The sequence below is a fragment of the Mucor velutinosus genome, assembly GCF_035048745.1.
Source record: "Mucor velutinosus strain NIH1002 chromosome Unknown tig00001567, whole genome shotgun sequence".
NCBI classification, from domain to species: domain Eukaryota; kingdom Fungi; phylum Mucoromycota; class Mucoromycetes; order Mucorales; family Mucoraceae; genus Mucor; species Mucor velutinosus.
The window spans coordinates 475363-503021 of NW_027041896.1; the positions used below are offsets into that span (position 1 = coordinate 475363).

At 39.7% G+C, this 27659-nt stretch overlaps 10 protein-coding genes across 10 annotated transcripts; 5 read left to right on the forward strand and 5 right to left on the reverse strand.

The window, feature by feature from the left end:
• Positions 1-336: 336 nt before the first annotated feature.
• Positions 337-1617, forward strand: ATC70_012033 (uncharacterized protein; the record flags this gene model as incomplete). Its single annotated transcript, XM_064831216.1, has 4 exons — positions 337-434; positions 489-580; positions 633-1381; positions 1444-1617. 4 exons carry the CDS (start codon positions 337-339, stop codon positions 1615-1617), a joined length of 1113 nt encoding a protein of 370 aa, XP_064688084.1.
• Positions 1618-2718: 1101 nt separating this feature from the next.
• EGD2 (GAL4 enhancer protein) lies at positions 2719-3096 on the reverse strand (the record flags this gene model as incomplete). Its single annotated transcript, XM_064831217.1, has 1 exon — positions 2719-3096. The coding sequence occupies one exon, from the start codon at positions 3094-3096 to the stop codon at positions 2719-2721; it is 378 nt and encodes a 125-aa protein (XP_064688085.1).
• A 431-nt stretch (positions 3097-3527) lies between these two features.
• Positions 3528-5294, reverse strand: ATC70_012035 (uncharacterized protein; the record flags this gene model as incomplete). The annotated part of the gene is made up of 6 exons (XM_064831218.1): positions 3528-4022; positions 4075-4217; positions 4286-4503; positions 4559-4901; positions 4957-5099; positions 5152-5294. 6 exons carry the CDS (start codon positions 5292-5294, stop codon positions 3528-3530), a joined length of 1485 nt encoding a protein of 494 aa, XP_064688086.1.
• Positions 5295-5787: 493 nt separating this feature from the next.
• ATC70_012036 (uncharacterized protein) lies at positions 5788-6723 on the forward strand (the record flags this gene model as incomplete). The annotated part of the gene is made up of 3 exons (XM_064831219.1): positions 5788-5902; positions 5954-6353; positions 6408-6723. 3 exons carry the CDS (start codon positions 5788-5790, stop codon positions 6721-6723), a joined length of 831 nt encoding a protein of 276 aa, XP_064688087.1.
• Positions 6724-6808: 85 nt separating this feature from the next.
• Positions 6809-7275, reverse strand: ATC70_012037 (uncharacterized protein; the record flags this gene model as incomplete). Its single annotated transcript, XM_064831220.1, has 3 exons — positions 6809-6979; positions 7049-7188; positions 7248-7275. The coding sequence occupies 3 exons, from the start codon at positions 7273-7275 to the stop codon at positions 6809-6811; spliced, it is 339 nt and encodes a 112-aa protein (XP_064688088.1).
• Positions 7276-7689: 414 nt separating this feature from the next.
• ATC70_012038 (uncharacterized protein) lies at positions 7690-9838 on the reverse strand (the record flags this gene model as incomplete). Its single annotated transcript, XM_064831221.1, has 5 exons — positions 7690-8626; positions 8684-8790; positions 8878-9579; positions 9639-9746; positions 9824-9838. The coding sequence occupies 5 exons, from the start codon at positions 9836-9838 to the stop codon at positions 7690-7692; spliced, it is 1869 nt and encodes a 622-aa protein (XP_064688089.1).
• Positions 9839-10702: 864 nt separating this feature from the next.
• Positions 10703-11579, forward strand: ATC70_012039 (Cation_ATPase_N domain-containing protein; the record flags this gene model as incomplete). The annotated part of the gene is made up of 3 exons (XM_064831222.1): positions 10703-10734; positions 10800-10895; positions 10946-11579. 3 exons carry the CDS (start codon positions 10703-10705, stop codon positions 11577-11579), a joined length of 762 nt encoding a protein of 253 aa, XP_064688090.1.
• Positions 11580-11699: 120 nt separating this feature from the next.
• ATC70_012040 (uncharacterized protein) lies at positions 11700-13306 on the reverse strand (the record flags this gene model as incomplete). Its single annotated transcript, XM_064831223.1, has 7 exons — positions 11700-11716; positions 11774-11798; positions 11855-12598; positions 12655-12748; positions 12807-12893; positions 12944-13016; positions 13072-13306. 7 exons carry the CDS (start codon positions 13304-13306, stop codon positions 11700-11702), a joined length of 1275 nt encoding a protein of 424 aa, XP_064688091.1.
• A 9122-nt stretch (positions 13307-22428) lies between these two features.
• ATC70_012041 (uncharacterized protein) lies at positions 22429-23605 on the forward strand (the record flags this gene model as incomplete). The annotated part of the gene is made up of 3 exons (XM_064831224.1): positions 22429-22572; positions 22632-22784; positions 22844-23605. The coding sequence occupies 3 exons, from the start codon at positions 22429-22431 to the stop codon at positions 23603-23605; spliced, it is 1059 nt and encodes a 352-aa protein (XP_064688092.1).
• Positions 23606-24442: 837 nt separating this feature from the next.
• On the forward strand, positions 24443-27498 carry ATC70_012042 (uncharacterized protein; the record flags this gene model as incomplete). Its single annotated transcript, XM_064831225.1, has 4 exons — positions 24443-24745; positions 24816-25155; positions 25241-25302; positions 25366-27498. 4 exons carry the CDS (start codon positions 24443-24445, stop codon positions 27496-27498), a joined length of 2838 nt encoding a protein of 945 aa, XP_064688093.1.
• Positions 27499-27659: the final 161 nt, after the last annotated feature.

Below are 27659 nucleotides of genomic sequence, written 5' to 3' on the forward strand. Positions count from 1 at the left end.
ATAGCAATATGGTTTCGTCTATTAGGCCACTGTTTACAATGGCCCCAGGTACAAATACACAAGTTTAATGCATGAAAGCACGGCACCAATAGATCAGATATGTACGCAGCACAATGAAATGCCCATCACTACTCTAATTAACCACCTTAAAAATAAATTATCTATCATAAAAGTAAAAGCCTTTTATTTTTAGACCTTTTTTTTTTTTTTTTACATTGTCATTGATAACCTCTCAGCCCGTTTAATATAAACAAATTACTCGTAGATGGGTATATAAACAGAATAATGTTTCCCGGGCTTCTACCCTTTTTCTTTATCTTTCTTTTCATCGATTATATGGATTCTTTCTTGCTAAGCGATAACAAACTATATCTAGCCGAAAACTGCGTGCGATCATTTACAACTCCAGTATTCATTCCAGCCATCGTGTTCAGGTACACACGCTCATCTTTGACGACACTCTACATTAACTCATGTTTATATAAAAGCGCCATTTCTGGCCTATTAGCTGTAGCCTTCTATGAAAAGTTTGTTCGAAAAGAGTATTTTCTTCCGTATCTCTATTTCGGGAATACTGCATGTATGTGTGTTTGTAACAGTGCAACGTAGTGCGGCTAACGCAACTTTAATAGTGATGTATGCTGTGGCCCATATATTCCTCATCATCTTCATATCTGAAGACAATATTGTAGAGGACTCATTGGAAAATAGACAAGCAAACCTTGATAATGTCGATTTGACACATGAATTCGCCCTGTATACTTCTTTGATCCTTACATCATTAGGCTCATTTTTCATCAATTTGGGATCCTTTCGATTACTTGAAATTTGGGTGCGTCGAGGACAGCATAAAAACACTCATCTTGCTTCGTACTACCTCACTGTCATTGCTATCTTTTTATCCGTAATACCCGTCGTGTTCTCTGTGGCTGGTGATGTTGTGCTAATCCATGAATCATCTCAAGAGCACGAGATGGCAGATCAAGTCAAGGTGGCCCTAATATTGAAATTGATGGGAGCATTATGCAGCATTATTCTGGTACTGCTGTACATAGGTTTATGCGTCTGCTACTCTTGGTCAGCATATATATCAAATACATGTGAAAAGGCTATTGGAAGAAGGTTGTTGCAACCTACACTTATGCTATCCAAGCCTGCGATAGTAGACCAAACATTCAAGCGTGTTGTGGCTTCATTATTAATGCTTGGCTTACTGATAATGCTGCGGTTTGTTTACGACTTTTACATTGTCGTAGCCATCATCAACTTGGGCCCTATTTGGGATGTCTATACCTACCTGGTACTGGTTGTGGCTGACGGTGTCATTCTACTGATGGTCGCATATTCATCTAGCATGACACTTGTTAGTGAACCTGTAATGGTAAAGTGCATATATTCACAAGATTTACAGCTGAATGACTAACTAACATGTTTATTATGTAGTATGCTAAAATGCGACAGAAATCATTTAAAAACTACTATTACTCTAAAAGCGAGGTGGTAGCAGATAAATCAACATTAGCGCTGAGGCCACCACTAACATACCACCAAAAAGAGGTGATACCCCTTTCTCGATCTCCAATAGATTTGGAAGAAAAATACCCTGCGAATCGATGATTATCATGTAGTGATTAATTTTAAAAATAATTAATAATGTAACTAATAATAATAGCCATTAATCGATAACAAGTGAATAAAGCTGTAATGTTGATGCTTTCTTCGACAGGGCGCTTTGACTATTTAGTGATTCAAATGATTAAGTCTATTAATAGTAACGAGTGTGTCTACGCTTCGGATGGTTCTCGCTGAAGCGAAGCGAAAGTAGAGTGCTAGCCTGTGCAGCTGCAGCTCGCGCTACTGATTGCCCTTGCTCATCTTATCAAAATCAATGCTACTTCCATTTTAGCACTCCACTTTCACATGAGAACCCTTCTTATTATCTGTGAATTTGACTCTTATGTGATGTTCCACATCCATATACACGTAAGATGCTTCGTATACGGACAAGCAATATACTAGCACCACCTCTTTCTAGTCAATAGTATGCCTAATGCAGCAAAATCTGGGCGCATTCGACCTGTGTTTTCTTGAATTTAAGGCCATTTTAGACCGTCAGAATAGCACCAGACAATTGTACTCGAGTAGCAGTAACTTCCTGATACCTTTGCTCAACTTTTTGGGCCAAAAAAAAACATGACCAAAAATCGGCCAAAAATCGACCAAAAAGCATGAGGGGTGCCTCATGGTTTTTTTTCAAAAATCAAACGATCGCGTTTTTGACCCCAAAAATGAAGACTTTTACTATGGTATATCTTGAATCAAAATGTTTTTATCGATCCAAAGCAACCTCTGAACTCATCTTTGCGGGACTTTGGTATGTAAAATTTCAACATTTTGGCCAGAAACTTCTTTTCGTATTTTCATAAATTGCTTGATAAATTTATTCAAAACATCTATATTACTTAGTACCATTGAATGCGCCTTGAAAAGCACTCCAAGAAAGCTTAAGGAAGCATAAAATGAACATTAGATTTTATATAGTCGAATATATCAAAATAGTTCATTTTTTTTTTTTTAAATTGTGTTTATTGATTGAGCCGCGTACACTAAGAGTAATAGGTCAGAGTGAAGAGGCGGGTGCAATTGAGAAATGAAAAAAATATAAATATAAATGGAAACTAAACTAAACTAACAAAAGGAACTATCTAACTATCTAAATTACAAGAGGGAATGGATTTGATCTTCATCCACTGTCTGTCGGACAGTGGAGTGGATATGTACCAGAATCGCCTCAGGGACAAAGATAGTGCCGTCAAAAACAAAGCGCATATGGGCTAGCCATATTTGAGACAGGGTGATGAGTAGGATTCTGTATGGATGGATGCCTTTGACTTGGGAGTACCAGATATCTGAAAAGTCCAGGGACAGAAGAGCCTCTTTGATGTCAGTGATGGACGTGGTGGGCCATAGGAACTCAAAAATGACGCCTTGCCATACCTTTTCTTTGGATGGACAGTCAAAGAGCAGGTGGCTGGCAGTTTCATTGGGGGACAAGCAGACAGGACAATTGTGGGACTCGAAAAATGCAGGCATCATGTTCAAAATAGTTCAATCAAGTCGAAAAATTATTAAAATCTATCCAATCTGGAGTAGACCAAAATTTTGGGTTTAAATTTATTTTGGCTGGTGGTGCCGGCTGGCAGACCCAATTCCATTTCATCATGAAGGCAATACAGTAATATATGCTCTTGAAGCGTATGGAAAGTAGGTGACAGATTACATAACACTATCGTTAGTCATGCTATTCTTCTTGCATTCTATATTTAATAACGCCAGTCTACCAAAATACTTGTCAGATCAGCTTTTTTTCTTTTTAAGGTTTTAAAAGTGTCTAGGGACTGAAAATTTATTATGTTATGACGATATGAGCCAGGCCTGACAGATGCCTAGAAGCTCAGTTTCCATATTATTAGGGTTGTCAAAGCGTCTATGGACTATAAATATATTATGTAATGATTTGTAGTCTTTTATAAAGCATATCTAAACTGAGGGTGGTTGTCATATACACCGTTAATGTCAACACCAGACATGTCTTTTGAATCTGGCACTCCATATTCTCTATCTCTTCTGTTATTCTCTCTAGAAAGCAAAAATCTCAAGGTGAACGCGGATAGACCTGCCAACCCGAGAAAGACAAGACAAACGATATGGCCCTTGACATAGCGAGGAGAGTCTTCAGTGCGATAAATTTGAGTTCCCAGCATACTAAAGCATTGCGCAATCATACTTGTCATAGCAATAGCTACACCACGCTTCGTGTGTCCCAATTGATTATTGGATACCCATGATAATGTTAGAGGAATGATGGGGTAAATACCACAGGCAACTAATACTGCTCCTGTGTAGCGCAATCCAACATTCAAACTTGCTAGTAAGAAGATGTATCCGAGAACGCCTAGAGCACACACTGCCATGATATGGTATCCGCGTTGAAGTGTGCGATCGGAATTCCACGAGACAAACTATAGTTAAATTTGAATAACCAACATCCCTGGCAATGCGAGAAACACTTACAAACACAAGTATACCAGCTGCGACGTAAGGTGGAATTGATAGTAACTGGGCACGTAATGAACTGAAGCCCATATCCCGGATGATTGTTGGTAGGAATACAGCAAAACTAGCAAGAGCAATGTTCAAACCAATATAAATGATAACTGTATATGTGTGCAGACTTTAGCCCTCAAAATAACCCAAGTGTTTCCAGTAAACAGCAGCTACATACCTGCAAACCACACTTTGTAGTCTATCAATGCTGCTTTAAATTGCTTCTTATCAAAAGCATGGTCATCTGTGTTTCCACTTTGTCGTGTTCTTTGGATAGCAACATCCTTTTCCTCTGCAGTTAACCAGCGGCCTGCAGTTTCTGGCATATCAGGGAGCACAATAAAACTCAAGAAACCAAGAGTAATCGTAGGAATAGCTTCGACAATAAACAGCCATCTATGTCGCACATTAGCGAATGCCCACCATCCCAATAACGACCTTCTCTACATACCTCCATCCCGCAATTCCATGTGCTCCTTCCATTGTTCCAAGCACACCGTAAGCAATGGCTCCAGCAAAGGCACCTGCTACTGTAGATGATCCAAAATAAATAGCCACTCTCGTAGCCAATTCTTCTCTCTGGTACCAAAATGAGAGGAACAAAGGAGTTGAAGGTCCAACGCCCGTCTCGAATACACCCAAAAAGAAGCGACACGCAATGAGACCCGCAGCATTGTGTGTGAATGCTTGACAGAGGGAACAAATACCCCACAACACCATGGTACCTGAGATCCATCTTGAGGGCTTTAATCGCTTGACAACCAGATTTGATGGAATGTGAAACAATACATAGCCTGTTCCCGTTATCAATATACACAGAATGATGTTCATGATTCGTATTATACTTACCAGCAAAGAAAATCGTCAGGGCAGTGTAATAATCATTGCCCACCAAGTTTAAGTCCTTTTCTAGTGTGCCCAGACGAGCATTACCGATATTGTTTCTGTCTAAACTAAGCAGCAAATACAGCACAGATAACCATGGGATCAATCTAGTAACGCATTGTGAATATCAAGCGCGAGAGGTCCGTACGTGATCCCAACCTGAAATCAATCTTTCGAACCAATCTTTTTTCTATGACCTTGAACTTCTCCATCTGCGTTGATGTAGTAGGCGTTCTGTCGATTGATTCATAGTTTGTGACATTTTCCGTCGTTGATATAATGGAGCTTTTTCTGCTGCTCATTTTCCAGTGAAACAAGATGCGACAAGCAGAAAAGAGAATGGAAGAAAGAAAAGTTATAGTTATAAATATTTACATTTATATGTTTATAAAAAGTTTAGATCAAAAAAAAAAGGAGAGGGGTGAGAATCCGTACAAAGCAGAAATTAGTTGATCTGCAGTTGTGTAAGTGTGTGTTCATGTACGGATTGTGAGTAAGTCTCTGATTTGGCAAATCTATTGGCTATACCCTAAATACCATTGTGTGCGCCATCGTTTCACTAAAGAGATGTAATCTTTTCCCCGGAGGAGGTTTTGTAATGATGATGGACCCATAGTATCTCGGATCAGCTTGCCTAAGTATCATTGATGGCATGGAGATATATGCAAAACGAGAGAAATCAGATAAGGCTAATTTGTACAAATACGGTGGTTGATGCGCTTGACTCCGCGGTGACAGAAAACAATATATAAATATGCGCTCATGACCGAGTTATGGAGCATCTTCATCTATCAAATGATTTCCCAGGCAACTTATTTGGTAGTGCGTCAATACAGTGGCCTTGTTAGAGTTGGCCACAGTGTCCATGCTGTAGCTTCTAAAGGATTCAATCTTCAAACAGATGCCTATGGTAAATGATTGCATTGAAAACGAGGGTTGATATTCACTGACTGTCATGCAGCACAAACAAGGCCGAGCTATCCTGAGGCTATGTTAAACAGAATCCAAGAGATGTTGCCAGAGAAGACTTCCATCATTGACCTGGCTGCAGGCACTGGTTTAATGACCAAGGCTCTGGTTGCCAAAGGCTTCAATGTCACTGCTGTTGAGCCTGTTGAGGGAATGCGTACTAAATTGATGGAAGTGGTGCCTGGTGTTCCATGTATCGAGGGTACTTCTTGGAATATTCCAGTTGAGAATGAATCTCAAAGCGCCGTTGTTGTTGCTCAAGCCTTTCACTGGTTTGATGATATCAAGACTCTTGAGGAAATGCATCGTGTGCTAAAGCCTGGAGGATTTGGCATCTTGGCATGGAATCTGGAAAGCGGCGACAGAAGTGAATGGGTCGCCAATCTCAGAAAGTAAGCGGTACAAAATGCCTGTCAGGTTTCATTCTCACAAAAACGCTGCTCTAGTTGCTATGAAGCATATGACAGTGCCGTGCCTCAATTTCGTAAAATGAAGTGGCATCAAGTATTCGACACTGAAAAGGCCAAATCATTGTTCGTTTTGCCTTACACATCCGAGCTATTCAAACATGATTATTGGGTGCCAAAGCAAGACATTTGGAGAAGAGTTCTCAGCAAGAGTTACATTGCAAGTCTTGAGGCACCTCAACAAGAGGCATTAAAAGTTCAAGTAGATGCCATACTAAAGGATGTACCCACCGATAATCAAAGCCGAGTCCTTTATCCACATGATAGCCATATGATATACTTTGCAAAGAAATGAGCTGTTGTTCTTTATTATAATTAAAACGATATCTACAATGTTTAAAGAGAAAAAAATGAAGCGAGAAAGAGAAATGATGATGTTTTTACTGAGAACCACCGAGAGTGGTACCAGGACCAGCAGCAGCAGCAGCCAAAACTTCATCAGAAGGAATGCATGCAGTTATCACTCTTTGTCTACCAGGTGAAGGAAGAACGACATCCTTCATTTCCTCTTCATATTCGATCAAACCCTTTGATGCCAAAAGCTTCTTTTCCTATACATCGTCCGCACATCATGTCAGTATCCGGGATCCTCCCATGTCCAATGTCCTTTATCGTCTTACATTTCTCAAGGCCTTTTCCAATTGCTTTTGCTTCTTCTTTGTAATGACTCTCTTGGTGGTAACAGAGGGCTTTGTGGGTCTCTTGGCCTTTGCAGCGCTCTTTGCAATACGAGCCTTACGATCTTTTGAGTGTCCCTTGACTAATGGAGTTTTAGGTTAGCTGTGTTCGCCTTATATGCATTTTGTTGCCTGAATTTACTTTTATTGATGTTGTGTACACCTCCCATTTTGCTGTATATTCAAGATTTTAAAAACTTTTTCAAAGAGAAAAAAGAAATCCTTCTTGTAAAATTGGATCCATTATACTTTCTCAAGAAGAGATTACCGGTCACCAGTGGTACCTTGAAAGGTTACCTCAAGCCACTAACTGCCATTGGATTGAGCACTGATGGAGCTTCCTTCCTTTTGGATCCAGCCGATCCAGCCAATGTTATGTTTACTTGCAATCATTCGTGTATAACACTTTAAGAATGTGTAGATTTTAAAGCAGAGTTTTATTCATTTTTTTTTGTAACTGTATATAAGGGTTTAATGTATTTTATGTATATAAGAAAAAGTTGGGAAAAAGAAGAGAGAAAAAAAAAAACAAAGAAAGAGAGAGAGAGAGAGAGAGAGAGAGAAAGAAAGAGAGACAAGTGTGATTACGATGATCTGACATAAAACAAAATGTAAGCTGTCTGGCCAGCATGTATTTTTTCGGATGTACGGGTATTGTCCTCAGTAACCAAGACATCCTGCTCAGAGACGGAAGTGATAGTAGTATCATCTATATGCAGCCATTCGTTGTTGCGTCTTTTGATATCACATGTGTAATGACCACCTCCAGCAGATGTACCATGATGATATACGCAGCCAAACAGTTGATATGTAATGGGTTCTGTGGGACGAGAAGCTGGCACCATCCATTCGGGATCAATCGTTAATCTGGCTCCATAGTTGACTTGTTTCGATAACTTTTGAACGCCTCCCACATTGTCAAATACAAACCGCTTCATGTGCAAAATCAAGACAGGCGGTAATCCTTCCAAATACACTTGCTTGGTAGCATCCACTTTGATGCCCTTGGGTGAGGTGTAATCATGCATCGTTTCTGGTAGAGTCATGTTGGCAATGGCATCTTCAATCGAGTGTACATTATCAGGTTGGATATCCAAGGGCAAGGATTGATATGGCTCGAGATTAATTGAATCTTTAGCTCCAGGGCATCGCAATACAGATCGAACTTTACCTCCAAAGATCTTGGAGATGGGTGATTCTTGGAATCCAGTAGAGCGTAGATTGCTTGTCTTGTTTTTGGCGCCCACTTCTAACCAATCGTCGCCACCAGCAGCCTTTGCAGCAGCTGCAGCTTCTGCTTCCTTTTTATCCTGTTGCTCCTTGAGTACAGCTGTCATTTCCTCATGCAAACCATCCAATAAAAAGCAGAGGAATTCTTCTGAATCCTCTTGTCGACCCCGAAGTGTATCAAATTTCTTTTGTTCGCGCAATGCATTGTATACATATTCTGGTACAAACGGTTCTCCGTACTTTTCCATGTTATCCAAGCGCTCACAGGGGAATTCATTGATAAATTCAATGCTATCAGCGGCTGCCTTTTAGTCACTAATTCCCTCTTCAAGGTTCCTATACACTTACATTGAATCCAACAGGGGAGTTTTGCTCTTGATGGTATGAGCTACCTGATTGCTAATGGTTTTGATGAGATTGTAGAATGGAGCACAATGGGAGAGTGGTTGCAATATCTACAAATAGAGATAAGGTCAGCATCTCTGTAATTCCTCTCTTTGTGTCTCTCTCTCTCTCTCTTCTCCTTTGCCCTGATGACCTACCACATTCATGAAACAAGTGTTGACATTATTAATCAATCCGCGAGGTTGTAGCAAAGGAGCAGTGTAGGTTGGCTCGTATTTGCTAATAATATCTGCAACACCTGTGAATTTGGGCATTGTAGTTGGGGTGGGTGAAGCAGGCTTGTTGGGTCTGGTGGCAGAGGGCTTTCCATTTACTACTACTCCATTTGCTGATGGTCCATTGGCTGAGGCTGGTTTTTTGGCATTATCAGGCTTCTTTAGCAAAGACGCCCAACTTCCTGGTGGCTTTACCTTTGGTTGAGGTGAGGGAGGTTCAACAGTAGTTTGAGATGTAGTTGCTGTTACTGGTGCAGTTGCAGTCGCAGCAGTAGCAGCAGCAGCAGCAGTAGTAACAGTAGCGGAGGATGTGGTCTGTGCAGCATTGGCAGCGGGAGGTGCGGTGATATTGCTTGTTGCTGGTGGTTGTTGCTTTGTTTCTTTCTTTGCAGAGGAAGGCCTTTGTTGCTGTTGAGATTTACCAGGTGGAGGAGCGGAAACTGAGGGGGCTGCTTCCTTCTTTTCCTCGACAATTGGTGGTTTTTCGATGACCGGATCTGATTTCTTTGTTTGTTTTTGCTCTGTCAATGTCGAAGGAATGCTTTCTTTATTTTGCTGCTCGTTGATAATAGGGGTATTAATGACAACAGGACGCTTACGCTGGATACCTGTTACAAAAGGTGTCTATAGATAAAAAAGGTCAATGACGTGTCCTCGATCCATGTTGAGTGATTGAGTGTTACCTTAGTAGGAGGAGCTAAAGAAACACCTGCAATATTGAGAACAGTGTTAATTTCATCTCGACTGATATCACCAAAGCAGAGTGTTGGCATTAAAATCTGGTCGAGATTCTGGTGAGTTTTTACGTGAATTATACAGTGAGCCAGAGGAGTAACAGTAAAGATTTTTTTTTCTTGCGATATTTTACCTTTTCAGATGGCATGTTCCTTTGGTTGATGATGTTTGTTGTTGTGGATATGAGTGTATTAGATATAAAAAAAAAGTTCTTTTTTGTATATAGGTGAAATTTTTTGTACAGTCTAAACTTTTTCTTTTTGTGGGTGTTTGTGCTCTATTTCGAACTTGCAAGTATAATCAATTTGTTGCTGGATTTTATGGTACAAATGTTGTGCGTGTGTGGTGATATAAGAGTATTAGAATATGCTGGCGTAAGGAGTATGTGGTATACGCATAATTTAGCAAGTGTTGAAAAAGATGAAAAGATTGCTCTTAAATGTGATCAACAACAACTACAGGGAAAAAGAAACAGGGAGAAACTTTTTTCGTTAGTCTTTTTTACCACATCTTCATCTTTCATCTCTGGGATCTTCTTACCTTTTTAACTTTTTTTCAGGTGAAAAAAAAAAAAAAATCAAAAAGGAAAAAAAAAAAGAAACCTTTTATAATTTACAAAAAAGAAAAGGAAGCAGATTTCCCTTTGAGTTTACCTTTTGATTGAAGGGAAAAGGGAAACTCGCGTGTACATGTTGGCCTTTTAACGAGTCACTGTTTCTGTGTACACAGCAGTAGATGAACATGTATAATTTCAATGCCATCCTCTGGCCATCATAGAGATGTGCAATGGCTGCGATTCTCGGGCAATTGATAGATCAAACTCTGCAGCTTTCTGTCATGTACATTTCGCATGGGGTTATTGCTACGATGGCCATGCTATTCAGGGTTGAAATGCTGCGGCTGATGAGTAATTCAAATGGCCTGTGTTTTTCTGCTGGTCGGACAAATGTTAGAGAGACAAATATTTTTCCAATTTCTTCCTTCTTTTTCACTACAACGTTCATTATACAACATGGTCATCAAGAAGCCCAATACGCAAATCAAGTAATGTCCATGTTGCTCTAGAATCTGAGCTAGACACCTGTAAACTAATCCATCTTTTATTCAAGGCTTACAAATGTCTCTATTGTTCGTCTTCGTAAAGGTGGTAAACGTTTTGAATTGGCTTGCTACAAGAACAAAGTGATGGAATGGCGCAGTAACGTGTAAGTACATTCATGCTACTGGTATATAGAATTCAGCTAATGCAACAAAGTGAAACTGATTTGGACGAAGTATTGCAAATTCACAATGTATTCATCAACGTATCCAAAGGCCAAGCTGCCAGCAAAGAGGATTTGAAGAAATGCTTTAAAACCGAAGAGATTGATCCTGTTATTTTGGAGATTCTAAAGAAAGGCGAACTTCAAGTAGCAGAGAAGGAGAGAACCGATCAATTGGAGACCATTTGGAAGGATATCGCCAACACTGTTACTGATAATTGTGTCAATCCCCAAACAAAGCGTCCTTACACTGTCACCATGATTGAAAAGGCCATGCAAGATTTGCACTTGAGTGTCAATCCCAAGCGTAGTACCAAATCGCAAGCATTAGAAGTCATCAAGCAACTACAGGAAAAGCAGCTGTTACCCATCCAACGTGCTCAGATGAGAATCCGAATCACTCTTCCTCAATCCAACGAAACCAAAAAGTTGAAGGAGAAGATTATACCTTTGCTGACTTCCATTGAAGATGAAGATTCTGGCTCAAGTGAAATTGAACTGGTCGCATTAGTTGATCCTGGAAAATACCGTACTATCAATGATTTATTACAAAGCGAATCAAAGGGAAAAGGTCAATTGGAAATCATGAATTTGAGAGAGAAGGAGGAAGGCGACGAAAAGTTTTAAAATACGGGCGAATTTAGAATGAAAAGGTTGTCTTCGTTCTTCTTTATCCATCTTAGCAATTGGTTGGAGCTGGAGATGATTAATGGCTTTGGTGTGTTTGATGGGAATACAACGTATAATTCAAACGATGAAGTAATCTATGTACAAAAATTAAATAAACAGCTCTCCCCAAAACTCGCACATGCACGCTTTACCCATCCTAATAAAATTTCCCTGTCGCTATTTACATAATACAATTTCAAAGGTCTTGCTCTTTGGTGCATTCTATCATATACATGTTGATAAAGTCTAAATAGTCTTCTTCTATTGATATCGTTGGTATAGGATCCACTGAATCCAGGTGTGGTGAATTGGACATGCACCTTGGATTTGTACATAAAGTGAAGTAAAGAGGGTATTTGGATTTCTTCAACCATGTAGAGTCTATCGGATGCTTCCTTGACGTTTTCCAACACTGCATTTTTCTGCATGGCTTCCACTATCTTGGTTTTCCACTCACTAATCTCGAAAAAGCTGTTCTTGTCTGTGCTGATCACCACAATGGAGACCCCTTTTTCAATGTAGCATATGTAAGCATGCAAGAACCCTCTCGAGTTGAATTTGGGTAAACAAAGCGGCGTCCAAGATTCGGCTGTGTGGAATGTCGTAGATCCTGTCAGCATGTTGAATAACAGATGCAGATCCGACGGATGCAAGCTGTGCTTCCTAGGTCTCAGTAATGTCACTAGTTTTCCATCTGCTACCACCATGGCGTATAACAAATTCTTGACCTTTCCGTCCGTTAAAATTCCACCAGCTTGATCTCTAACTGATCTACTCAAACGTAAACATTGTAATCCACTTAACATGAAACTATGGTCGTTGTTGAACAATGTCGACAAGCTATCTAGAAAGACTTCAGTTCCTCCTAACAGTCTTCTCAAGTCGAAATTGACCCTCTGCTCGAAAATCCTGGTCAATTGCACGCTGGTTAAGACGCTGATGATTTGATTATGCAAGTACAATAATTGATCACGAAGCTGTGACATATACACATTAGACAAAAAGGAAATTTCACCCATTTTCAAAAATATACCTGACTATCAGATTCACCTGTTCTGGAGACTGACACAAAGTAAAGAGGTTCTTTCAACAAAAACACAAATTTATGATGCCCAGCATTGATAGATCTATAAATTAGACATCGCATCAGCTTCCTTATTTGTATCCTGTAACCTTTATCCTTACTTTATCGTATCGTCCCCATCTTGGAAGAAAGATATAATAGCTTGAATTACGCCCATGAGAGAAGATAATCGAGATTCGTCTCCATATCTTACACAGGCATCAGTATTATATAATGCCTTGATAATACTCACTCTTACCTTGTCCACACTGGTTTTCCAGCACTACTCAAAATGAAGAAATGCTTTTTATGCTGTAACCAAGTCCCAGAATCTATCTCTAATTCTGAGTACTATTGTCGCTTTCTCTAGTTGACACTTGACTCTACCTGCTTTTGTATCCTTTGTTGTTACTGTCCCTCCTCCCACTGCTTCTTCGGTTGGTATAATAGAACTTCTCGAACCTTGTCTTTTGAGTTTGTTATAGCACTTGATTGGATCGCTATCTGTTGAATTTGACGAATAACTGGATTGATAAGACGCTGGTTTCATTGAATTATCATCATCTGTTGAGTTGCTGCTATTCGTGCTATCTCTTTCTATGAAGACTGGTTCTTGTTGCATTGTAGTGTTTTATATTTAAATTAAAAAAAGAAGGAAGAAAATCAAAGGAGAAGGAAAGTAAATTTATTGCATGTAAAACAAGGAGTTGGAAGGAGATTCAAATAAATGTTGTGTATCAATGACTGAAATGAGTAGGGATTTCCCCCCCATCAGTTTGCGAAAAGCTACTCTTTTGTATTTACAAAATGACGTTATTTACCCTGTATCTGCTGTAACTTCGACAGTCTTCAGTGCCTCAAGTAAAATAATGATGAAAGTGCATCCACTACAGTGTCAATAGATCACAACTACAGCCGGCTAAAGCAAAATCAACGAGATGGGCGCTGCCTCGCTGATCCACACATGTCGAAAAATGATGGCATTTCCTCTTTTTGCGAATGTAACTTTGACTGAACATCTTCAAAGTTTTTACCAGTATGCAGGATCTAATTATATTCGCTCTCTTTATTCATTACAGTTTGCCGTTGTATTTAACAATCAAAAATCATGCTTTTTAGTCACCAGCCTCATCTGTATACATTCAATACGTTTCATTTTCTTATTATATAACATCGTTATCTCTTGCAATATAAAGGTGGACGTCTCCTCATTACTAATAAATCTGAAAGGCAATTTGAGCACTTGATCTGTTGTTTTTAAAATTCTACTTTGAGCAGGCTTACAAACTTCGATTCGAATAGCACGGTCCTACAAAAATCTGATAAAGGCTGTACCTTGGAACCTTCGCGCCCAACCTTTTCTCTGCTTCCTTTAGTTTCTCTTTTTTTCTTATAATTTCTCTTTGCATTACGAATTGAATTCGAAGTTAATTCGCTTTGAAAGTAGCATGTTCCTATGAGAAAATTTTGCAAATAAAATGATGATGTAGTAGGACCTTCGATTGGATACGTTTGCTGATAAGAAATAGATGATTTTGGAAATAAGCCAAGTTTGAGTAATGAGCTTCATATAAGAAGTAAGCGATTACGAGTAATAGATTGATAGAGGAGGTGTTGTAAAACGTTGTATTCAAAATGACTTGGTTATAACTTGCTTCGTTGTGGTTTAGAAAACAACTATTCCAAACTCTATGGTGCTGCTAGAGCTTTTATATCAGGACCATAAATCCTTCGAGATTTACACTAGTTTTAATCCTCATTCAATCTTGGAATAACATAATAAATATATTTAGTTCTAATTGTATTTCTTCTGTCTATATTTCGTTATTCTAAACATATCTAATTAGCTTAAATATAATAGATGCTGGTCAATGACTACTACGCTGAGATGGTATGTAAATAGCAGGCCACTGAGACCATATTGATTGTTAGTATACGGTAGCTAGTTGAGAGACCACCTATGTCAATATGCTTCATATATTGTAGGTGGATCTTGACATCTTGATATTGGAGAGGCTGAATGTATTGTAGCTCCAGAGGCATCATTCGTGCACGCACAATTGACTAGACCTGTAAACATAGATGTGATGTGATACGACAAGCATCATCTATGCTGTTACACTGTGAAAGTGACTCGAGGAGAAAGTGAATGTAGCCTAGGACGCATTTTTGTATGCAACAATCACTTGTAATTAACAGCATTCAATAATTCTGTATATACGGTAGGTCTTTACTCAAAATTATTATATTTTGAAAATCATCTGCTTTTGAACAACCCAATTTCCAACCTATTATGACCCAACTACACTATCAGTTTCCAAAATCTTACTATAGAAACATTCTGCTTTCAGGGCTCTACGAATAATATTATGAAACATGATTTTGGATGGCTCAAAACTCTAAACCAGAAATACTTTGTACATCCAATATTTTTGATATAAGGTATAGCAACCAATAAGGTTGAAACATGTTAGAAATCAATGGTAGACACATGTTTTGAGGCGCATTCGGTACAGGGAGGGTCTAGTACGTAGTGTATATGTACTGCTGTAGTACTCATCTTCATATAGCTTTTCTCAGATAGTAGGTTTAACATACATCTCTCACATAAAATTGCTTTATGAATGCCAGATCAAATGATTGCACCTTGTCTTACATTTAAATAAATAAAAATCTAAATTGTAGCTACAGTATTTGGAAGCGCTTTTATTACAAACACATAGCTATTATGAATGACAGATCAGTAGGAGATCAACTGATTGTAGGCCATCGTTGCTTCAATCTCTTAGCCAATCAGATTGCTTGAAAACTCCGCTGACCTGAAAAAAAAATTGCGAGGGTTTCCCCCTGTTTGGATGTGAGGCAAAATTTTAAGCTCCGATATATATAGCAATATAGCTGTAACTATCATCAAATTTCCCTCAGGTGCTAGAGCATGCCTTACTTACACCACCTAGCTTTAGATTCTGGCGATGAGACCCTCAATCATCACTAAAGTAAGTAGCGATAACCAAGTGGAGGCGGCCTATCTACCTCCTAGCCTCGGATAAGTTCTTGTTGAGCTTCAGGGATAGGCACATCCACACAACGTAAAAAAAAGGTATGCTTCAAAGAAACATAAACATAATAAAAGAAAGAAAAGAGCATATTACTATACGAGTATAGTAGTATGTAAGCAGAAAAGATACATTCACACGAAGCGAGTCAAAGAAAAGTATAGCAAACACAACATCAAAGATGTTTAAAAAAGCTCGTTGCTGTTGCAAGAAAATGCATACATGAGCAACAACGCGCATGGTAGTAATAGTCGGATGTAAAGCAACATGACACAAATACGCACAACTGCAAAAGCAACAGTGGTATTATAAGTTTGCAATACAACATAATGACTAATGTTGTTTCCTGTAAAGCTACAGAGGAAACACTACCAACAAAAGAAAAAGAAGAAGAAAAAAGCGCAACAAGGCAAACATCATGAATGCATTATCACGAGAAAGGAAGCAATAATATAAACGTTCAAAGAAGTTTTATATCACTGCTACCAGAAGAAAGAAGATACTTACCACTTACCACAGCCATAGATAGACCAAAAGAGTATAGACAATCACCGGAGACAGACCAGAAAACGAGCATGCACCAAACACAGCAGACCAGGAAAGACCAGAATAGCAGCAACAGTAGCAGCAACACCAGTGGCAACACCAGTGGCAACGCGAGCAGCAACGCCAGCAACAGTAACAGCAGGATAGAAAAACCGAACAACGAGCGACACCAGAGACCAGCAGACAAAGATTAAAGAAGCAACCGCCAGAGACAGAGACCGAAGAAGCAGCTACCAGGCATGATAAAGCAAAGAAGCAGAGAGCAGAGATAGCAGAGAAGGAATGGCAACAGCACGCATGTCAAACAGGCAAAAAAATTATAAAAATCTAATAAACAAATTCGATTAGTGCTGATTTTACGTTTTCCAGTGCTCGTTACCGAATGGTACCCACCATATTCCACTTCAAAGAGGCAGTACCAGGTATCTTTAACAGCACAGGACCGTGTCATCAGAAGCGAGAGTGTTATTTTCAATCAATAGGGTTCCAAAACCAACATGGTTTGATAATAAACGCGTTTTGCAAAAAGGGTTAAAAAACGACGGTAGGGAACAGAAAGAGGGCGACATATCCGACGTCACGTTCAGTAGATTTGACCTCAGTCTTCTGCCGTGGCAGTCGTAACTGCTGCACTTTAATTTGAAATTGTGCAGTGGGTATTTTCGTGTTCAAATGCGACTTGATTTCACATTCTTTAAACGTTTTTGCTAAATTTGACTATGAAAATTGTCGTTATTATACCTTACCTTCTAATGCACTTATAAAGAGTCAATGAAGGTGCATTGAATGATGCTGGTTACATTCAACTTTCAGACCGAAAATAAAGAGCAATCTTAAGATATTTGAAAATAGATTTTCTGCGAATATGTCAAAATTTAACATATGAAAGTCTCATAGGAAGAGTTTCCAGTGCTGCATTCCGTCTCTACGATTGATTTGATCTGATAGGTATCATAGAAAAAGTCTTTATTTCTACGATGAAAAACGCAATCGTTTGATTTTCATGAATTTTCCCTTGCTAATACTCGCGAAAAAATGATGGTTTTCATGGATTTGCAATGAACTAAAAGAAATTGAGATAAAGCATCATTAAGTAAGGCATATCAAAGGAGGGCCGTTTGGTGCTATTTCCGGCGCTCAAAACGTTTTGTAGCATGAGTTATTCGTGCTTAAAAATGGCTTGTTTTTAGCAGAAATTGACCTGAAATTAAGGCGTTGCAATAAGATCATGTATAACGCACGGATTTCACAAAATAAATAAAGCAATAGTAACAGACAACAAAAATTAACTGTATTTTATTTGTGTATAAAATGAACTGAAGATTCTGGAATTGAATAAAAAAGAAGAGTATTTATACAATTGCAACCAGCTTGTAGGATTAGTAATGACAGAGAACAATAGGTGCTGCTATTGCGATATCTGACAAAAGTTGTTGATGTTTGATTTAAAGTGGTAATCAATGCAAGAGCACTGGCAATAAGGGTCGATTTGAGTCATCTTGATGGGCTTGGGTGAGCTATTGGGATATTGTGCAACTATGACAGCAGGGCATAGTTGTCATATTTGAATATGTTTGTTATTGATTTTATTTTATTTGGATAACGATAACAGCACATTATTACGACCATCATGGGTATAATTGAATGCACTATGATGATCAAGAGTGAGTGATTCACACGATGTGAGAAATAAGTATGCATCTTTACTTTAGCATGTTTAAATGGTTGTTGATGTACATTTGAAAGCTTTATTAATAGGTTCAAATAACATGGATTTGAATTAGTGACATTTGATGAATTCCGGCTTTCAATCACGCTGCGTTTGGGTGGCTATTTCATTATACAAGCTGAGTGCTTGGTCTTTCAGATTTATGATCCCTATTTAATCAGCATCGCAATCATTCTTGTCATCATTCTTGCCGTCATGAGAAAGGCATTTGGGTCAGACAGCAGCAATGCCGTCGCCAAAATTGATTCAAACTCAGTTTTTTTTTCTGTTTAAGATTGGATAGATCTCGTCTTTTTTCGACTTCTTTAATCTATACTATGATATTTGACTATATAAACTGTAATGATCACCCTACGCTAACACATTCTTAAAGTACTTTTGAAGGCGCTTCCAATGGTACTAACTGTAATAGATGTTTTGAATGAGGCTATTGAGCAACTTGGTAAAATTTGAAATGAGATTTTTAGCGAAAATAGCCATATTTTGCATATGAAAGCCTCATAAAAGTAGTTTCAGAGGTTGCTTTGGATCGAGAGAAACATTTTGATTTGATATATCATAACATAATAAATGTTCAGTACTTTTGCACTTTACAATCCTAATATGGAACCTGAGTTTCAAGGCATCTATCTGTCCTGGCTCATATCATAACATAATAAATGTTCAGTACTTTTGCACTTTACAATCCTAATATGGAACCTGAGTTTCAAGGCATCTATCTGTCCTGGCTCATATCATAACATAATGAATGTTCAGTACTTTTGCACTTTACAATCCTAATATGGAACCTGAGTTTCAAGGCATCTATCTGTCCTGGCTCATATCATAACATAATAAATGTTCAGTACTTTTGCACTTTACAATCCTAATATGGAACCTGAGTTTCAAGGCATCTATCTGTCCTGGCTCATATCATAACATAATAAATGTTCAGTACTTTTGCACTTTACAATCCTAATATGGAACCTGAGTTTCAAGGCATCTATCTGTCCTGGCTCATATGAGAATAATGATTTTACAATCAATCAACAAAAACCACTGTTATTTCTACCCTCTTTCCTCTGCTCAATGCTGTCAATGTTTTATTTGAGCGACGTCTCAGAGCCTCAGAGATTTCATTACTTACTGCAGACATTTTATGCAACCCATGCATTGTCAATGTCCAGACTAACGTTATTAAATATAGAATGCAATAAAATATCATTATGAACGATATAGAAGGCAATAAAATATCATTATAAACGATAGTGCTATGACCTTCCACCTACTTTCTATACGCTTCGAGGGCATTTACTACTGTATTGCCTTATGAAAAGGGCATGAGTTTTCCAGCTGGCCCTACCAGCCAAAATTAATTCAAACCCAGAATCATAGTCTGTTCCAGATTGGACATATTTTGATAATTTTGGACTCGATCGAGCTATTTTTGCAGATTCGACTAAGTGAAGTATGATAATCACCCCATGCTTCCTTAAGCTTTCCTGGAGTACTTTTCAAGGCGCTTCCAATGGTACTAAGTAAAATAGATGTTTTGAAATCACTTATTGAATGATTTGTAAAAATATAAAAAGAGATTTATGGCCAAAATGTCGAAATTTTACATATCAAAGTCCCACAAAGATAATTTCAGAGGTTGCTTTGGATTGATAGAAACATTTTGATTCAAGATATACTATAGTAAAAATCTTCATTATCAAGATGAAAAATGCGATCGTTTGATTTTCGATGAAAACCATGAGGGATACCTCATGCTTTTTGGTCGATTTTTGACCATGTTTTTTTGGTCCCCAAAAAGTCGAGCAAAAGTGTCAGAAAGGAACTGCCAGATGAAAGCAACCATTTGGGGCTATTCTGACGATCTAAAACGGCCTTGAACGCAAGAAAATTCAGCTCAAATGCACTCATACTTTGCTGTATTAGGGACACTGACTAAAAAGTGGGAATACCAGTATGCTGCTTGCCCGTATATGAAGTAGCTACGTGTATATGGATGTAGAACATCACATAAGAATCAGATCCACAGATAATATGAAGGGTTACTATGTGTAAGTGGAGGGTCAAAATGAAAGTAGCAGTATTTTGATAAAATACGCAAGAGCAATCAGTAGCACGAGCTGCCGCTGCGCAGGTTGGTTCTCTACCTTCGCTACGCTTCGGTGAGAACCATCCGAAGCATAAACACTCATATGATTAGTGATTATATATCAATCAACAATCAGGGTTCCTCTTCTAACATTTTAGCTATATTAATTTTGGGATATTAGCCAAAGGCCCGCGGCAGCGCGAGCCGTTTGAACGTAGGTTGGTTTCCACCGAAGCGAAGCGTAGGTCAGGAAACCACCCGAAGTGCTGAAAGGCTCGTATATCATAGTAAAAGTCTTCATTTTCAAGCTGAAAAATACGATCGTTTGATTTCCGATGAAAAGCATGAGGTTCCCCTCATGGTTTGGAGTCGATTTTTGGTGATTCAAAAAAAGTTGAGCGAAGGTGTCAGGAAGTAACCGCTATGTAAGGGCAATCGTTTGGTGCTATTTTGGCGGTTTAAAACGGCTTTTGGAGCGAGAAATCACAGCTTAAATAACCCTCTTTTTTGCTGTATTAAGCATAACCTTGACGAAACAGAGGTGATACCAATATGCTGATAGCCCATATATGAAGTGGTTGCGTGTATACGGATATAGAATACCGCTCAAGAGTCATACCCACAGATAATAGGAAGGGTTCTCATGTGTAAGTAGAGAGTTCAAATGAAATTAGCAGTATTTTAAGAAGATGAGCAAGGGTAATCGGTAGTGCGAGCTGTCGCTGTGTAGATTGGTTCTCACCGAAGCGTAGACAGACTCGTATATATCAGAGATTATATACTTCTGCTACCGAGCACTTTTTGTGGCTTCAAAAAAAGGTTGAATGCTACTATTACAGGGTTAAGTTGCACTAGAGCATGCGATTTGTAATTTTCATTGCTACAGTCAAGAGAGTTCAACCCCACACCCAGAGTCAATTTCGATAATTGATATATCCAGAGCAGCTATTACATATACAGTTGTATAAAACAGTTTTCACAAGAAATGTTTCTTAAAGTAAAGCATCTCAAGTTTGCATAAGTACTCGGAAACTTCGAGTTTCATTTTAGCTTTCAGAGGCGTTTGGTTGTCTGCTTTCTCGTCATGGCAATTGTTTTTAGTAAGTCATGAGTCTAGATAGTTTAGAGGATGGCAAATGCCCATCTTGTGGGTTGCACTCAGTCAGTGTATTCAAATACCTAACTATGGTGGTAAAATTGACAGTTATAGCAAGATAAAGCCGTGCTCGTAAATATACGTATTTACCAGTTTTTTGACAAGCTCTCGTAAGGGTTAGCTTTGCGTGCAGACAAAAGCGCGGTAAAACTCTTACTTTCAGTATGAGAAATGAGCCCTGTTTCCAGCCATACTGATGTTTTCTTGGCCTAAAGAACCATAAAATTATTTCAGCAACATTATAGACTGATGCGATCTGTATGTATGGCATAGGCAGTTAAACAAAAGACACATACATGCACATATTGCGCTGCAGTAACATCCTTCAACTCGGTATGCAAGCTCTGTTGACGACATTTTAACGGCTGAAGCGCCATTTATTAACAATCAATGCCATACTGAAGCTATTTTCCTGCCTTTGCTCACTCCAAGCGCACTAAAGCATTGATGACATTTACGGAAAGGTGAATAAGACGCCTTGAAGGGCTTTGTCTGCCCTCATTTTGAATCAATGCTTTCACCAAAACGCATCTTGATCAATTGTATTCAGCAGCTTCAAGTTAGACTTTAATGCCATCTTCTTTATGCTTCTTCAAATGCTCATACTTGTAAGAAATGACTTCATTCAAAGGATCTCATTGCGAATAAATGGAACATCTACATGCAATGTAAATGGTCAGTGTAACATTGCACCTTGTTTGTGGATTCTTATCTTGAGTTGAGCAGGCAACTGTGTTTAAACTAATGCAGCTGTGTGTGGAGAGAGGGGGACCCATCCTATTTGCATAGATTATCGCAATCGATCTAAACTTTCTATCTGATTTCATATGGGTCATATGCGGTTCCATATCGAATGAGCATTAAATATTGTGGCATGCAAACAGAATGTGCGTAAATCTCTCTGTTACAATTGCGTTATTAACCGTACGTGAAAAAAGTCCCTCATTGTGAGCACCTGGCAGAACATTTTAAGAGCGGCCTAGGTCTTAGATTTGCCCTAATGAGATAAACCCGCCTTCGTGACCGCCCGTAACCCCCTCGCAAAAAGTGGGGAGCACTGTATAACAGTAGCAACATCAAATTTGACTTAAAATGACTCAGAATTTTTCATAATTCATTTCCCTCTTCTTCTTCTTTTTCCTTGCCCCGATTGACGGCCACAATACCATATTTGATGGATACTCAACAAGTAGCTACAGCACCCATCCTATTGGGAAACAATGAGGCGTCTGTGTTCAATCAGCCTCTACAGCAGCAGCAACAACCATCTGAAAAGTCCAATCTTCGTCATCAACTCGACGATCTCTTGTTTGGATCGGTAAAATAATTACATCTGATACCTGCCCACAGGCATTTGGACTCTGACATGTTAATTAGGTTGCTGGTATGATTGGTAAATTTGTTGAGTATCCCTTTGATACCATCAAAGTAAGACTTCAAACGCAACCTCTGGATCATCCTTATTTCTCGGGTCCTTGGGATTGCTTCAAAACCACCATGAAGCAAGAGGGACTCAAGGGCTTATTCACTGTAAGTTGTCTTCTAATGATAGCATCGATTTCATATTCATCCCAATTTGATATAAACAGGGTATGTCATCTCCGTTGGTGGGATCGATGGTGGAGAATGCAGCTTTATTTGTTGGGTACAGACAAGTGCAGAGAGTCATTAGAGATCACTATGCTACTGATGAAGAGCGTGAAAAGTACCAAGGACTGCCTGAAGATGAATTGCCTCCGTTATCCATGAATCAATTGTTGGTGGCAGGCGGAGCCTCAGGAGCCATTGCATCCTTCATTCTAACACCGGTTGAGCTGATCAAATGCAAACTGCAGGTGCAATTAGGCAGCCACGCTGTTACTCATGGCGTGCACTTCAATGGCCCCTTTCATGTCATTCGTCATGTCATGCAGACACATGGATTGAGTGGATTTTACCGAGGATTTGTCGCTACTCTGTTGCGTGAGACTGGAGGTGCTGTATTCTGGTTCGGATCTTACGAGTATACCTGTGCCCAATTCATCAAATATAGAGAGCTCAAGACAGGGGAAACAGTGCTCAAAAAGGATCTATCTCCATACGAATTGATGTTGGGCGGTGCTTTAGGTGGTATGGCTTATAATGCCTCCTTGTTCCCTGTAGATGTGATAAAATCTCAAATGCAAACTGATGAACAGCTCATCGCATCCGGTGCTGGACAACGTTCGTTCTATCAGACAGCCAAATCTCTTTATCAAGAAGGTGGTTACAAGGCATTTTACCGAGGATGTGGTATTACTGTTGCCCGTAGTGCGCCAACCTCAGCGATTATCTTTTTGACGTACGAGCTACTTTCTCGCCATTTTGGTTAAAGCATCAAAAATACCCCCCAGTTATCAATATAGTTTTTTCGCATCTAATTATTTATTACATTATACAAAGCTTTCTTTTTTTATTGTACAAATTTCAGCAGTGTATTCCTTGCAGTTGAGACAGACAGCGTCCTCTCCAGGCACTACTCGACGCTATTATGATCTCATTTTTGCAACATGTTGTAACCAAGATCGGCACGTTTAGCTATTTGACATGGCATTTCAACGTTAGATCAACTTGTATGATGGCTGTTTATTATCACACAGGGGAATCTGATCTGCACTTTCAGCATCTGACTAACGAGTCTTCCAATTGGAGTGTTTGCGTGTTTATAAGACTGCATTCGACTGATCAATGCAACTTTAAATCTGAATGAAACTGAGCTATTGCTTTGTGCCATTTAAATTGAAAGCCAATTTTGCTACAAGACTTAGCATGCACATTGGAATGACAGAGCTAAAATGCTTGTGTTCAATCTAGAAATTTAACACTTGAAAATCTCAAATACAAATGGAATCAGGCCACAAATCTTGGAGTACCTACATCAGACTGAAATGATGTATCCAACGTGTCAGAGGCAACGAATAGCTTTGTGCAATAGTCACAGATTTCATGTAAAACCTGGAAAAAAAGAACCGAAACACAAGAAGGGAATTGAGGTGTGTGTGCTGTTATTATATCATCATACCCATCTTGGTCATCTCTTTCTTTCTCTTCTTCTTCTTCTTCTTCTTTATTTTTTTTTTTTTTTTGAAGAAAAGGTAAGCTGTTGTCATGGAAAGAAAGGCGCGCAATGACCGAGATCCAATCAACCAACCCACATCATTAGGAAAACCATGGTCAAAGGACTCTCTCACATTGTTTATGTTGCTAGTTCAAATGAGCTTTTTACTCGCACTGTCGAGTTTTATAAGTCGTTTGGTTTTAAAGTCTTGAATGCTCCTAGTCAAAGTAGCAAGGCTAATAATGAAAGCAAGGAAACATGGCTCAAGATGGCTGCCGACGAACATGCCATGACATCTGATATCGTGATTCGTCTTGTCTTGAGCACATCTGCTGTTCCTCGTGCTAGACCCTCCGATGATCAAGATTGGGGATTGAATGAATCTGCCTTGGCCCTATCTGTATTTGATGTCACTGTAAGTTCATCGCGATGGATTTTAATATGACAAGTGCACTAAAAAAAAAAAACTCTCTACACACAAAAAGGCGGTGAAATCTCAGTTGGATAACTTGGGCTGTCCTTATCAAGATAGATCTATCAAATCATTTAGCGGCACCTTCCAATTGATTGAACTCTATTCTCTCGACCCTTTGAACAACACTGTTATATTTGCCAACAAGCCCTCCTTTCCAAGCCTGCTTGAGACACCACTCACTGGTCCTGGCTCTACCGAAGAAGCTGCTGAAAAGATGAAAAAAATCAGAAAGATTGGCGTGCTCACATCAGGTGGCGATGCACCTGGCATGAACCCATGCGTGCGTGCTATTGTGCGTTACGGTATTTCAAAGGGTTGTGAAGTGTATGCTGTCTATGAAGGTTATCAAGGTATATTAGTATAGTGTGGTTGGGCTGGTCATGCAGAGAGAGAGAGAGAGAGAGAGAGAGAGCCCGTAAACTCATCTGACATTAGGCCTTGTTGACAATGGCATCAAGAGAATGGACTGGAAGGATGTTCGTGGTTTCTTGTCAATTGTAAGTAGTCCTGGGGAACAGTTCGATATAGATGGATTAGATAAGCTAAAAAGCAAACTTTAGGGTGGTACCAATATTGGTACTGCAAGATGCATGCCCTTCAAAACTCGCGAAGGCCGTCTTCAAGCCGCACAAAATTTGATCAAGAGTGGCGTGGATTCGCTTATTGTGTGTGGTGGTGATGGTTCATTGACAGGCGCTGATGTGTTCCGTTCTGAATGGAGCGGTTTGAACGAGGAGCTCCTGAAGAATGACAGAATTACCAAGGAAGAATCCGAAGCCTATCAGCATTTAACCATTGTGGGTCTTGTGGGCTCCATTGATAACGACATGTCCTCGACTGATATCACTATTGGTGCTGTTACTTCCCTTCATCGTATCTGTGAAGCTGTGGATTCCATTGCTACCACTGCACTATCTCACTCGCGTGCGTTTGTTGTTGAAGTCATGGGCCGTCATTGTGGTTGGTTGGCTCTTGCTGCTGGTATTGCTACAGGCGCTGATTTCGTCTTTATCCCTGAAAGACCTCCTACTGAGGAAAATTGGCAAGATACCTTGTGTTCTGTAGCTCATCGCCATCGTCAGCTCGGTAAGCGTAAGACTGTAGTCATTGTAGCTGAAGGTGCTCTTGACAAAAACTTGAAGCCCATCAAGGCAGATGATATCAAGGACATATTATGCGAGAAGCTTGGTCTTGATACTCGTGTCACCACACTTGGCCATACGCAACGTGGTGGTGCTCCTGCTGCCTTTGACCGTATCTTGGCCACTATTCAAAGTGTAGAAGCTGTGGATGCCGTGTTAAGGTCTACTCCTGAGATTCCTTCTCCCATGATTGGTATGAACAGCAACAAAGTCACCAGTGGTCCTCTTATGAAGGCCGTCGAACTCACTCATGAGGTCGCCAAATCCATTGGAGAAAAGAACTTTGCTCGTGCTATGGAACTGCGTGATCCTCAATTTGTAGAAGAATTTGAAGCTTACAATGCCACCACCATTTTGGACGATGATTCCATGTTGGTGCCTGAACACCGTCGTCTCAATATCGGTATTATCCATGTGGGCGCACCTGCTGGCGGTATGAATGCTGCTACTCGCACAGCTGTTCGTTATGCTCTCAATCGTGGACACAAGCCCTATGCCATCAACAATGGTTTCCCTGGCTTGGCTCTTGGCAACGTAGAGGAATTGTCTTGGATTGGCGTTGATGGATGGACTTCCAAGGGTGGTTCTGAATTGGGTACCAACCGTGCTGTTCCTGGCGAGGCTGTGGACATGGGTATGATTGCTTATCAACTTCAAAAGTTCAATATCCAATCTCTCTTGATCATTGGTGGTTTTGAAGCATTTGCCTCTGTCATCAACTTGGAAGCTGCTCGTAAGCAATATCCCTCTCTCAATATTCCTATTGCCCTCGTCCCTGCTACCGTCTCCAACAATGTGCCTGGTACCGATTACTCCCTTGGCTCTGATACTGCCTTGAATGCTATTGTTGACTCTTGTGATGCTATTGTGCAATCTGCTCGTTCATCTCGTCGTCGTGTGTTCGTCGTTGAAGTGCAAGGTGGTCGTTCAGGCTACTTGGCTGTGGAAGCAGGCTTGGCTAGTGGCGCAAGTACCATTTATATCCCTGAGGAAGGTGTCAATCTTTCTCGTCTTCAATCTGATTCTCGCCATCTCATGGCCATGTATATGGACGATGCTGCTGACAAGTCAGAGGGCAGAATCATCCTGCGTAATGAAACTGTCAGCAAGACATACACGACTGATGTGATTTCTGACATTTTGAAGGATGAGGGCCATGCCTTGTTCGATTCTCGTACTGCTGTTCTGGGTCACATTCAACAAGGCGTCAATCCAAGCCCCATGGATCGTATCAGAGCTACCCGTCTCTCCAAATGCTGTATCGACTTTTTCGAAGAACACACATCTGCTGCTCTTGAAATTGCTCACGAAGCAAAGCAAGCTGCTCCCATTGAACTGACCAGTGCTACAGAATCTGCTGCTGTGGTTGGCGTGTCTGGTGTGGATGTTACTTACCGTCCTGTCACTGAATTGATTGCTGTCACTGACATGAAGAATCGTAAGCCTCTTGATGCTTGGTGGATGGTGCATCGTCCTCTCGTTGATCTCTTGTCTGGCCGTGGTTTGTTTACACCACAAGCACAAGCTACCTTGGCTCGTGAAAACAAGTAACCTGTCTCTCTTTTCTATTTCATACATTTGTGCATATTATCCTATAAATTAAAGCTCTTTCATAAACATATCTCTACTTACTTGGCAGTGCTTCATCCGCTAAAACGTTCTCCAATGGCTGTGCTTCAACCTAATCTCAATAGCCATTATGACAATGATTG